We start from the raw sequence: 13,549 nt of genomic DNA, 5'->3' as shown, positions 1-13,549 counted from the left end.
ACAAATTACTTGCAGAGCATTCGCAGGAAATAAGGAGCCAATCGATCACTTTCTTGGTTTTTGCAAGTTAATTTTGGCAGCCTCACAAATCTTCAGATGACCTGTAAATAACTTCCAAAAACAGGAGTGTCAAAATCATGCCCAGTTCTTTCTAAGAGCTATGAAGAACCATGTTTCCTGGGGCCAATATCATATATAATTTCCAACTAGTGTGGACTGGGCTAGCTTCTGACTTGGATAAGAGACTTTGGGTTATGTTTCAGGGATGGTGCCAGAGGAAATGATATTATTGAATGCAAAACCAGTGTTCCCTAGGGGGACCTAATGACTCAGCACAAAGCTACCTGGTAGTTGGCAAAGGGAGATGCCTTATTTCAATTGAGCTGTCACGTCTAAGCGCAATACCCTTATTTAGTCATCAAGATTAAGCCTTGCCTTCAGGTCTTGGATTACCTTACTCTGAGTGTTTTTCTTTACCTTTATCTTTTCCATAGTGAAAATCATGACCCTTTTTCTCTTCGTAATTACAAGTTCCAAGCCATTATGAAAACTACTATGGCGTTAAGTTCATTCTGGAGAATTATACTGACATTTGTAACTCAGAGGCCTGGGCACTGGAAAAAGGAACCAGTCCATTTATCTAAAATCAACTTGATGGTTTTCCTACTCTGTTGAAAGTTCTACTGTTACAAAGAATGAAAGAACAATTATAAAACAAATCTGATGGAAGAGAAGGTCGACTCTGCATGGACATATTTTTTTTTCTATGCAACTGCCATTGCCTAATTTTAACTCAAACCCAAACTACAGGCTGTATAACGACTACAGAACCTCATTACTGAACCCAGAGATTGCGATCACCATAATCAGCAACAGGCAACTTCAAACACATCTCAGAAATTAAAAAAAAAAAAAATGCTGCATTGATGTCATACAGGAGTCAAGATACTTTTTTCGATAAGATACTTATTTTCTGTGTCACTTCCTGCTGTGGTCTCCTTCTAATACATTTAAGAGGCACAAACATCATGCTACTCTACTCCCACATTTTTTAAAGAGCAATCACTTTATCTAGTTTCGACCAACAGTGCTATCTAAACTTGCTTTAAACAAGAGATTCTCATACTAAGAGAAGTCAGTCAGAAAGAGAAACAAAAATACCGTACGATATCACTTCTCTGTGGAATATAAAATATACCACAAATGACCCTATCTACAAAACAGAAAGAGACTCACAGACATAGAGAACAGACTTGTGGTTGCCAAGGGGGTGGGAGTGGGATGGACTGGGAGTTTGGGGTTAACTGATGCAATCTATTACATTCAGAATGGATAAGCAAGAGGTCCTTTCACCTGACATGATGGAAGATAATGTGAGAAAAAGCATGTATATAAATGCATGACTGGGTCACTTTGCTGTACAGCAGAAATTGAAACATTGTAAATCAACTATACTTCAAAACATTTTTTTAAAAAGTGAACAAACAAATACATAAACTTGCTTTAGGAAGTATCAGTCATGGATTGGCTATATGCACAAATTATCCTAATGTCCAAAACACCAAATCTGGCAACAGAATTTAACTTTAGCAGACATCATTAAAAAAAAGTATAATCAGAAATATGACTTGAATTTCTTCCCCATCATGAACCAGAAACTTTCCACTTGCATATATAATTTTCTATTATATATTAAGAATATGTAATAAATGTCAAATATAACTTATTATAATAATCTTTAAATATTAAAGTAAGTATAGAGTTCATTTTCATTGAAGGTAGAAGATTTTAGGTCCTATTTTTAATCAGGTTAACTGGAACTGCTCTAGCAGCAAAACCCGTACCAAAAAAAAAAAAAATTAGGAGTTCCCGTCATGGCTCAGTGGTTAGTGAACCCGACTAGCATCCATGAGGATACAGGTTCAATCCCTGGCCTCGCTCCATGGGTTAAGGATCCAGCGTTGCTGTGAGCTGTGGTGTAGGTCGCAGACGCAGCTTAGATCCCATGTTGCTGTGGCTCTGGTGTAGGCCTGTGGCTACAGCTCCGATTAGACCCCTAGCCTGGGAACCTCCATATGACAAGGTTGTGGCCTTAAAAAGACAAGACAAAAAAAAAAAAAAATTATATGGTAACAGCGTGAGTCTAAAATACTCATTTAATGACATATTCACCATAAATGTATTGCGATTCTAATGTCTTCAAGATACTTGAAATAAGCAATCACCCAAAATTTTAGTACCTAAATTTTAACTGATAGAGATTCTAGTCCAATGGTAATAGCTATAGTACCACAAAATTTTTTTGTGAATATTAACTTTATTCCTGCCTCCATACTATAGGCAAATAGGGTAGGGGGTCCCCAGAGAAAGAGAACCAGTCATGGCTTTCTTGACAGCAGAGAAGTCCTATTTGGCCTAAGCCATTTTGTGATCTAAGCCTGGCCACAATGCTTGTCCTTGAACAGGTCTCATTAATTAAGGATCTTAGGGGAACAAAGGAATGCAGGGACAAGGGATTGTTATCAGGCAAGAGAAGTAACAATAGCAAAGATATTAAATGATTTAAGATTCCCCATTGTGTTTCAATGGTAAAGATTAGCCTGAAGCACTCAACCACCAGATCAACCAGAACCTAAAAGATGACCTTGTTGACCTTCCCTGAGCCCCCTGATTTCAGTCAGCTTGGACTCTGTCAATCTTTACTCCTCTCCTTAAACCCCTTCATGAATAGTGATGTACTCTTAGCTTAAAACTTCCCCAATTTTGGAGTTCCTACTGTGGCTCAGCAGTAAGGAGCCCCACTAGTAACTGTGAGGATGCAGGTTTGATCCCTGGTCTCACTCAGTGGGTTAAGAATCTGGTGTTGCCATGAGCTGTGGTGCAGGTCGCAGACAAGGCTTGGATCCCAAGTTGCTGTGCAGCTGTAGCTCCAATTCTACCCCTAGCCTGGGAACTTGCACATGCCGCAGGTTCAACCCTGAAAAGCAGAAAAAGGAAAAGAAAAATGATTTTGGAATGCACTGCTTCATTTTCATCAAGGAGGAAAAAAAAATGCTGAGGCAATTTTTATGCTTTTTGCTAAATGATATGTAAAGTAGGCTTATCTCATGGAAAAACAGCAAAAAAATATTTATTGAAGTACATTTGTATTTTAGGGTCTTCATGGAACTCTGCTATTTTGATTTTTAGTGTATTTTTAGGTTAAAAATAAGCTGGCTTTCAAAAATTATTTTGACTTTGTTTGCATTATATATTGCACACATCCACTTTTTGACCTAATCTGACTACTATATCTATTCTAAGTCACTGAAATGATTCTGGAAATGCTCCTGAAGTTTGGTAAATGCATTTATTTCTTTAGATGCAAAGCATTGTGAGTGATCTACTGAGTGTTTTTAATTGTTTCATTTTAATATATGAAATAATTCTGACAGCTTTGAATATAAAAAAATGCATTAACTGTTCTCTGCTCTTCTTTAGCTCTCTCCTAATAGCTATAGCATTAAAAAAAAAAAAAAATCTAATATGCTTTGCTAAATTTTCCTATTGTTTGGTGGTTAAATTACAACCGTCAGAGGAAGAGCTTTTAGGAAGGACCCTCCCTCAAGTTAAATATCTATTCCCATGAACATAAATACAGCTATTTAACCTTTTTTTCTTTTGTGGGGAGTTATGAACCTGACTGGTACCCATGAGGATGTGGGCTCAATCCCTGGCCTCGCTTAGTACGTTAAGGATCTGGCATTGCTGCAAGTTTCAGCATAGGTTGCAGATACGGCTCAGACCCAGCATTGCTGTGGCTGGGTGTAGGCCTGCAGCTGTGGCTCTGATTCGACATCTAGCCCAGGAACTTCCTCATGCCATAAAAGCAAAACAAAACAAAAATCTTTTTGTCTTGTACTCTTCACTAAGTGAAAAATAATTAAAAACCAAAAGATACAGACACAAGTCAGAAGGGTAGTTATGATACAATGCTTTTATATTTTCTGTCTCAGTTTTCTGCCCTTGTAATACTGTGAGATGTAGGAAATATATATATGGGGACTCAGATGAACAGATATATATTATAATTTTATATTTTATAATTAGAGAACTTTTTTTTTTTTGTATTTTCTAGGGCTGCACCCAAGGCATATGGAGGTTCCCAGTCTGGGGGTCTAATCAGAGCTGTAGCTGCCAGACTAGGCCACAGCCACAGCCACGTGGGATGGGAGCCACATCTGCGACCTACACCACAGCTCACGGCAATGCCGGATTTTACAATTATAGAATCGATTTGGGTTCTTGGTTACTTTGCTAGTGTCCAAGAATTAGTTGGTGGTGTGGAGAGGCCTCCACACACATGCTGGAACTGGGCCCAGCAACCCCTTTCAGCCTTGGTTTGTTCATCTGTAAAAGGGCAGTTGTGATATACCAACCACATGAGATTTCTCAAGGGTCCCCTAGTACAAATCCAGAGTTCACCACTGGAATTTCACAGACAGCAATACTGAATATGACGGGTGGGGGATAACTTTACCACCTGTGGAAATCTTCTTGAGATGAGATGATTACCTATCTTCTTGGGATTACGTAGAGGCACTATTGATTTCAAGTAAATTCCACTTGTGATAATGGCAGACTAAGTAATCTGGGTTACCACTTCCTTTATAAAATAAATAAACCTAGATGAGTTTTTAAAAAAGAAGTATTTTCCTAAAGTAACTGTGATGGTTAATTTTATTTGTCAGCTTGACTGGCTGCAGGGTGCCCAGATGAAACATTATTTCTGGATGTGTCCAGAGAGGTGTTTCTAGATGAGATTAGCCCCTGGATCCGTAGACTCAGGAAAGGCTACTTCCATTCCCACTGTGGGTTGGCAATCCACTGAGGGCCTGAAGAACAAAAGGAAGGATCTGTTGCTCTTTTCCTAGCTCACTTTTTGAGCTGAGACATCTCCCTTCATTTCCAGAGCTGAACTGAATTTCAACATTGTCCTTCCTGGGTCTCCAGCTTGTAGAGGTTAGATTCTGGGGTTTCTCAGTCTCCATAACCACATGGGACAATTCCTCACAATAAATCCCCATAACTAGATATCAGCTATGGTCTGAATGTTTGTGTCACCCCAAAATACCTGTGGAAATCCTAAACCCCCAAAGATGACAGTATTAGAAGATAGGACGTTTGGGCAGGACAAGGCACCCCACCCCTGCCCCCCCATGAATGAATAGGTGCCTTTAGAAAAGAATCCAGAGAGACTGCTGACCCCCTCCACCTCACAGACACAGCAGCTACGAACTAGGTCCTCAGCAAATGCATTCACACTGCTGCCTCGACCTTGGACTTCGCAGACTCCATAAATATGAGCAACACCTTTCTGTTTATAAGCTACCGAATCTGTGTTATCGATACAGCAGTCTGAATGAATCAAGACATTATCTCCTGATCTATCAGAGAACCCTAGGACTAATACTAATGACAAAGAACTAACAAGATAGGAAGGCCTTAATTGCCAAGACAGGGTTGACCAGACAGGGAGTACAGAAACACAGGCACAGGGCCATTTTGCCACAGGGACATTTGCTGAGCCAGAGAGGAGGAGGCTGAGAGGCTGAGCAGCCTTGAGGGATTAGAAGCCATCTGAGGATAAGGACCCTGGGAAACCATTCCCCTGTTTCAAGCCTGAAACGCCACAGCCTGTACCATAGGAATAAGAATAAACAGCCCTTCATGTATTGCGACCCATTTTAGCCTCAACCAGGGGCCCAGAAAACAACTAACCTGAAACTGGGATTGCATTTTCCCCCTGGCTTCCCAAGAAACCTGACAGAAACCAGTAAAATTCTGAAGAATTATTTCTACAGATAGTTTCTCATTATAATAATATTCAGTAAAACCAAAGATAATTAGGAACATGAGGAGGTATGAAACCAAGACTAACCACCAGCACAATTAATTAATAGGCTGAACTTAACATCAGCACCATCCAGGAAATGGAAGTCAGACTTAAGCAAGACTGCAGGGAACAGGAAACGATAAGAAATGGCCCAGAAGTTTTAAAAAAGAACCAAATGGAGCTGCTCCCACATAATGCAGTGTGTTTAGGATCCAGTGCTGTCATTGCAACAGCTTGGGCCACTGCTGCGGTGCAGTTTTGGTAGCCCTGGCCCCTGGCCAGGGGAAACTTCCCCATGCTGCGGGGTGCAGCCCATTAAAAAAAAAAAAAAAATTGAAATTGAAGAACTGAGAAGTAAATCTTCTAGAGATTTCTGATCTATGCTCTGTGGTGAAGAAGCAGAAATATGGGTGTTCCTTTAAATGAGTATACTTGTGCCTCAGGTTAGAGGCTTGTGGCAGGGAATGGCTGGTCTCAGGGGGAGCTGGAAGCTTTTCACGCACCATCTTCTGCTTCACCTTTCTAGAATCTCCAAAAAAACAGGCTACTTGATGTAAAATTCACTATCCACTTGTGCCCATGGCTGTGTTTTTGCAATAGCTTTGTCACCTTTATATTTCTGATTTCCCAGCAGCAATATCTCACCTTCAGATGCCTCCTAGAAATATCTTGTTAAGTTTCTAAAGAATATTTAGGGACATAATGATTTATGCTTTATAAAAAGCCTTGTGAAGCAGACACAGCAGGTATTATTCATACCCTGTTTTCCATATGAAACAGCTACAACTCAGTTTGAGTGCTCGAGAGCACGTAACTGAGGTCTGAAACTGCCACTAAAACACTAGCTCTTTGATTACCTACTCAGTGTCTCCCCCCCCCCGCCCCATGTTACTATAATAATCTAGAATAACAGCTTTCTACTTTTTTGGTAATATTTCCAGTCATCCTACAATGACATTTTTCAAAGGTCCCTGTATTTTAGCAGACAGTCGTGCTTGCATACCTATGTGGCTGACCAGCTCTAATGTGGACATGACCTTAGTTTGCCTGGATATGGGGCCCTCCATTGCTAATAGGTGGTGGGAAAAGTTGTGGATTTTTTTTTTTTTTTCACTCCAGGGAAGTGACTCAGATTTTCAAAGCGCAAAGATGGAAATTTTAATAAATATTTTATATCTGAACATTGATGGAACAATGATGTCTTCTTGGTCCAAAGGAACTTCGACAGATTCTGGAGGAACCAGTTGCCTTCAGGTTGGAAAGCAGCTCAGATCAACTCTACGGGAACAGCCTGCTACCATATGTTTGTTACTCCATCTTCGCCTACATTCTTAAAAGCTGGCACCATTGCAAACAAGAGAACTTGCTGCATGAGCCCACAGGATTCTCCGACATGTCCCTGCATCACAGGTGTGGTGAAAATCCTCACTGCCTGGAGGCAGCCAAACTTTGCTGGCCTGTCTGGCACCCTTCATTGCGAGTACACTGGCTTAGTTCTCCCCATCTTTCCTTTTTTGATGAAAGGGTTCCGTATTGAGTGTGCTCACTTATACATTGTGAAAAGTATCTTTCTGTGAAAACGAGGGCAGGGAATTGTGCCACTGAAACAATTTACACGTACACGTGCATAGTTTTTTTCACACATACAGCAAAAACAAGAATGAATAAAACTATAAAGCTCTTAGCATCCTCTTCACTGAAAAGCATCATGAATTGGGATGCTGACGGAGTGTCCAATTCTGACGCTCGGGAAGGGTCAAGAAAAATGTGATACAGATTTGTGGTTTGAGCATGCTTCATCAGATTAAGATGCCATGTAGGTAACAACGATAATTTTTTTGGCCATGCCCATGGCATGTAGACGTTCCAGGGCCAAGGACCGAACCTGCACTTCAGCAACAACCCCAGCCACAGCTGTGACAACACCAGATCCTTAACCTGCTGAGCCACCACGAACTCCATATAGGTAACTATTATGGCCTAAATATTTAGCTATTGTTAACAAAATTTGCAAGAAAAGGTGACAGAAATGAGCCTTAAAATATGCAGATGCAGGTTGATTTTAAGTATGCTAAGAAAAGAAACTTATCTGAAACTAACTCAACCTTGTGGTCAGATTAGGTAGAAAAGTGAAGGTCATTTGAAATAATACTGTCCTTTGGAATGTATATGCCCCAACCCTGGTGAACTTCTTTCATTTCCTTACATCATGTACTTTCTCACCTCCAAACTACTTAACCTATGTTTTTCCAATCCAGAAAAGTCATTTTCTCCCTCTTCACCTAACTTCTACTAAACCTTCAGATTGGTGCTTACATGTCACTTCCACTAGGAATTCCAAAAGCACTTCTGTTATGTATTATTCAACAAAAAATTTACACAGACTCTCCTCTCTGAGCAGGGAGGAATGACATTATAAATCAATGAAAAAAACAACTAAAACATTATCAAGTGTTTGAAAATAAAGAAACACGTTTAATCTATGTGTCAAAGAATAAATCACAATAAAGGTTATAAAATATTTTTAATTGCGCAATGATGAAAATAAGACATTTTCAAACTTATGAGCTATCCCTAAAATAGATGGTCTACAATCAGAAAGGTAGAAAGATAAGTGAACATTTAGATATTTAAAAGGAAGAAATAAAACTGGAATTATTCACCAATAATAGGAATGTGTAAGTTGAAAATCCGAAAGGATCTACAAACTATTAAATTAATAAAGAAATTCAGTAAATTCACTGGATCTAAAAAAGTCACTTGTATTTCCATATAAACGCAACCCTAGTTTTTCAGTTTCTAGGTAAACATTAGTTTTATAGATTATAAATGAATTGGAAAATTCAATATTATTATCATGTCAGTTCTCCCCTGATTATCTGTAGAATAATTCCAGTGCTAATAAAAATCTCAGCATTGGTTTGTGTGTGGGTGTGTGTTTAAGTTAACAAATTGATTCTAAAACTTATAAAGACATACAGAAGCCTGAAAAAGTCCAAGACAATCTTGAAGAAGAAAAAGGTGGAGGATTTACGCTACTGTATATAAATGGCCAAAGCTATAGCAATTTTTATAACTTTCTAGGTCAAAGCTATAGAGATTAAGATAGGAGGGGTATTGGGGAAAACAAAGACTAATGGACCAACACAACAGAAAAGAAACCAAGCCACACCTATGTGGTTGCCCGATTTACAGCAAAGGTAGCATTGCCCTTCAGTGAGGGACATGGAAGGTATCAGTAGACCAGATAGTTTGTGGTATACAGTGTTCAGATAGCGGGATGTAGCAATGCCAAAGCATGGAATTCTGCTATTCACAACATCAAACAATCTCACAGATAAAATGTTGAATGCAGGTATCTTTATGAGGGTCAAGAACAGGAAACGTGATCTTTGGTAATAGAAGTCAAATATTGGTTACATTTGTGGAATTCATTGTCTAAAAGGGACATGAGCAACTCTTCTGGGGTCCTCAGAATGTGTATTTTCATCTGCACAAGAGTTTCATGGGTGGAATACATATGTAAACATCCATCAAGCTGAACAATTAAGGTCTATGCAATTTATATACATTATGCCTCCTTTAAAAACGAGAGTGAGCTTGCAAAATAAATAATTAATAAATAAATAAATAAAAAGAAAACAAACAAAAAACTTTTTTTTTTCAAGATTTGTTTGGTTTTTTTTTTTTTTTTTTTTTTGTCTTTTTGCTATTTCTTGGGCCGCTCCCGCGGCATATGGAGGTTCCCAGGCTAGGGGTTGTATCGGAGCTGTAGCCGCTGGTCTACACCAGAGCCACAGCAACGGGGGATCCGAGCCGCGTCTGCAACCTATACCACAGCTCACGGCAACGCCAGATCGTTAACCCACTGAGCAAGGGCAGGGGTCGAACCCACAACCTCATGGTTCCTAGTCGGATTCGTTAACCACTGCGCCACGACGGGAACTCCCAAACAAAAAACTTTTAAGGAGTTTTAAAAAGAGGAGAGTGACCAGCAGAGATGGGGTTGGGGGATGGGGTGGCAGTGGGAAGACTGAAGAACCTATTTGATTCAGCACCAAAGAGGCCCTTGATGAGATCTTTTTGGAAAATGTTAAGAGCTGAGTCCAGTTTTCAGGGATTCAGGTTGTGAATGGAAGAAGGAAGTACAAAAAATTATAGTAAATTAACCTTTGCTATTCAGGCCGGGAAAGAAAGGGAATGGTGGCCAGAGAAGGATGCAGGGTAAGAGAAAAGCATTTCATTTTAAATAAAAATGAAGCTTTCTTTCCCCTTAATATCCATAAAAACTATTTCTGGACCATATAAATCCAACTGGATCTCAAGCGTTAAATTTAGCAGCAAAATATTTCTCTTCTGTTTGTTGGGTTTTTTGTTTTGTTTGTTTTTCATTTTAATCAGAAGAAAGAGTGTACACTTCCAATGGAATTTGGAAAATTACACACTAAAATTTGAATTATTCAACTTTTTACTAAAAATTATCCAACCACAGAAGAATTTGCTTAAGCATATCTAAGGGAAAGCTTACAAAATTAATTACCCTGGCAATGCATACCAAAATGTAGCCCTTAACAATTATTTTATCTTCTCTCCATCAATTCATGCGACGGCTGCAGGCTAATAATTACATTTTTTATTGTTCCGTGAACATTCAATACTGTTACAGATGTTTTGGTATTTTTTCCCTCTAAGCCTTTCTTTTCTGGTAACTTACAGTGATAAAAAGAAGAGATGAGCTAGTTTTATTGTGGATTTTACCTTATTTAAACCACATAAAGTTTACTTTCATTAAAAAAATTCAAGGTTTTTCATAGAGTTTTCTATTTTACTCATAACTTCAGCAATACTCATGCACAAAAGTGTGTCTGCCCCCTCGCCCCGAAGAATATATAAATAGTAAATTACTTACTATAATGTGTTGATAAGGATCTATAAATGACATTTTGGTTTCAATTACAGGAAATCTCTTCACACTTCAAAAGTCTTCTCTGGTGCTCTAGCTTCTTTAGAACCTACAAAATAAACAATCCTTATTGTTAAGCTTCCTCTTGGATGCAGGTGCAAGATTTAAATGATAAATGAGATGAACTTTAGGAAGTAAAAGTCTACAATTAGACTGCCCTTCCTAATTGTTTATATGAGTGAGTATATACATATAACTGAGGGAAAGAGTAAACATATTCTGATAGTACAGCTTAATTTCCATATTTATTTGTTCAAATTTATTCTGTAATTATTAGGAATCCCCAGGATTTCTTTTCCTTTGCCAAGTATTTTATGAGAAGTTTATTGAAATTACAGAAAATCAAAATTATTTTTGTACTGTTTATAATTAAAAAGCTACATGCCACTGTTTGTTTTCTTCATTGGATCACTGTTACACAAATTCACAATTTAAAAAAGAACATTGTTCACTTTAGCTATTTATTAAGAATTTTAAAAACACAGGCATGTTAAATTTCACCTTTAATGCTCATGTTTTAAAAGAAACGTTCATTCATTTTAAAGTACCAGTTTAATGTTAAAGCAGTTAAATGAAGTCTTTAAATGAAAAAAACATACTCTGCAATTTGCTTTCTTCTTCTAAAAGTACTCCACGTTATTTAAAATCAAGTTAAAAACTGTTTAATGAACATCTTTGTTTCTTCCATCATGGATTGTTTCTCCTTGGGACGTTATAAAACAAAACAGACTAGCATTCTACAGATCACAACTAATTTGGAACATCCTTTCAAATGTTTGTATTATTTATGATTAATTTCTAATATCTAATTTTTTCATTTCAGAATAATTGAAATTTGTCTTAAATTTTTAACGATTTTTTTTTTTTTTTTTGTCTTTGCTAGGGCCACTCCTGCAGCATATGGAGGTTCCCAGGCTAGGGGTATAACAGAGCTGTAGCCTCCGGCCTACACCACAGCAACGCAGGATCAGAGCTGCGTGTACAACCTACATCACAGCTCACGGCAACGCCGGATCGTTAACCCACCGAGCAAGGCCAGGGATCAAACCTGCAACCTCATGGTTCCTAGTCGGATTCATTAACCACTGAGCCAAGATGGGAACTCCCCATTTCTTTTCTTTTTATACATGACATTTAAAAAACTGTTTTAAAAGGTTCATGTTCATTGTCACAAACATGAACAATAGAAGAGAATAAAGTGTCATCATTGCTTTCATTTTGAGGTGCCTTCTTCCAGACTATCTCAATGCATATTCATACATGTTAAGTAAAAATGAAAAGAGGGAATTAATTTGTTTTTACATAATTGAGATCTCATAATGAATGTTAAAACCCACTTCATTTTTTTTTCAAGCAAAAAGAATGATATTTATTTTTAAAGATATTTTAATGATTTTTATTTTTTCCATTACAGTTGGTTTACAAGGTTCTGTCAATTTTCTACTGTACAGCAAAGTGACCCAGGCATACATACATATATACATTCTTTTTCTCACATTATCCTCCATGCCACTCTTGGGCATATATCCAGACAAAACTTTCCTTGAAAAAGACACATGCCCCTATGTTCATTGCGGCACTATTCACAATAACCAAGACATGGAAACAACAGATGATTGGATTAAGAAGATGTGGTATACATACACAATGGAATACTATTCAGCCATAAAAAATAAGAATAATGCCATTTGAAGCACCATGGATGGAACTAGAGACTCTCATACTAAGTGAAATAAGTCAGAAAGAGAAAGACAAATACTACATAACTTTTTTTTTTGTCTTTTCCAGGGCCGTGCCCACAGCATATGGAGGTTCCCAGGCTAGGGGGTCTAATCGGAGCTGTAGCCTCTGGTCTACACCACAGCCACAGCAACATGGGATCCAAGCCGCATCTACAACCTACACCACAACTCACGGCAATGCTGGATTCCTAACCCACTGAGCGAGGCCAGGGATCAAACCCGCAACCTCGTGGTTCCTAGTTGGATTTGCTAACCACCGAGCCACAATGGGAACTCCCTATAACAATAACTTTTTAAAGCAATTTTAGTTTTACAGCAAACTTGAGATGAAGGTTATAGAGTTCCCTCTGCTCTTTGTCCCCACACATGCATGGTCTCCTCCAACATGCATATATATACTCTACCAGAATTGTGTATTTGCTAAAATTGTCGAAACTACATTGATACAAAGTTCACAGTTAAGCCTACAGTTCACTTTTGTTATTATACCTTCTGTGGGTTTTGATAAATATAAAATGATAGGTATCCATCATGATACAATTATAAGAGTATTTTCTCTGCCCTCAAGATGGTTTGCATTCTGCCTATTCATCCTTCCCTGTCTGCCAATCTCTGGAAACCATCTATCATTCTACTGTCTCCATAGTTTTACCTCTTCCAGAGTTTCACATAGTTGAAATCATACATTATGGAACATTTTCAGATTGGCTTCTTCCACTTAGTAACAATGCACTTACGTTTTTTCCATGTCTCTTCATGGCTTGATAACTCGTTGCTTTTTAGTGGTGAATAGTATTTTGTCGTCTGTATATACTAAGGTTTATTTTTCCATTCACTTACTAAAGGACATATTGGTTACATCCAAATGTTGGTAATTGTGAATAAAGCTGTTATAAACATCTGTGTGCGAGTTTTTGTATAAATTTGCCTTTGATTAAATACCACAGAGTGTGATTGGTGAATCATACA

The 13,549-nt window shown here is 38.2% G+C and overlaps 1 protein-coding gene across 43 annotated transcripts in view; it reads right to left on the bottom strand.

Moving 5' to 3' along the window:
• Positions 1 to 13,549, bottom strand: part of PLA2G4A (phospholipase A2 group IVA) — a 369,657-nt gene that overhangs the window by 119,966 nt on the left and 236,142 nt on the right. For all 43 annotated transcript variants that reach the window (XM_084977979.1, XM_084977978.1, XM_084977999.1 and 40 more), the window contains one exon: positions 10,785 to 10,887. In XM_084977979.1, the coding sequence (XP_084834105.1) occupies positions 10,785 to 10,817 (33 nt within the window). In that variant the 5' untranslated portion in view covers positions 10,818 to 10,887. The remainder of the gene's footprint in view (positions 1 to 10,784; positions 10,888 to 13,549) is intronic.

The sequence above is a fragment of the Sus scrofa genome, chromosome 9 (genome assembly GCF_054392235.1).
Source record: "Sus scrofa isolate SSC_HxYL_T2T_F1_AM1 chromosome 9, Sscrofa_HxYL_maternal_Yorkshire_Landrace_v2.0, whole genome shotgun sequence".
Taxonomy (NCBI): domain Eukaryota; kingdom Metazoa; phylum Chordata; class Mammalia; order Artiodactyla; family Suidae; genus Sus; species Sus scrofa.
This window is presented reverse-complemented; position numbering and strand designations above follow the sequence as displayed.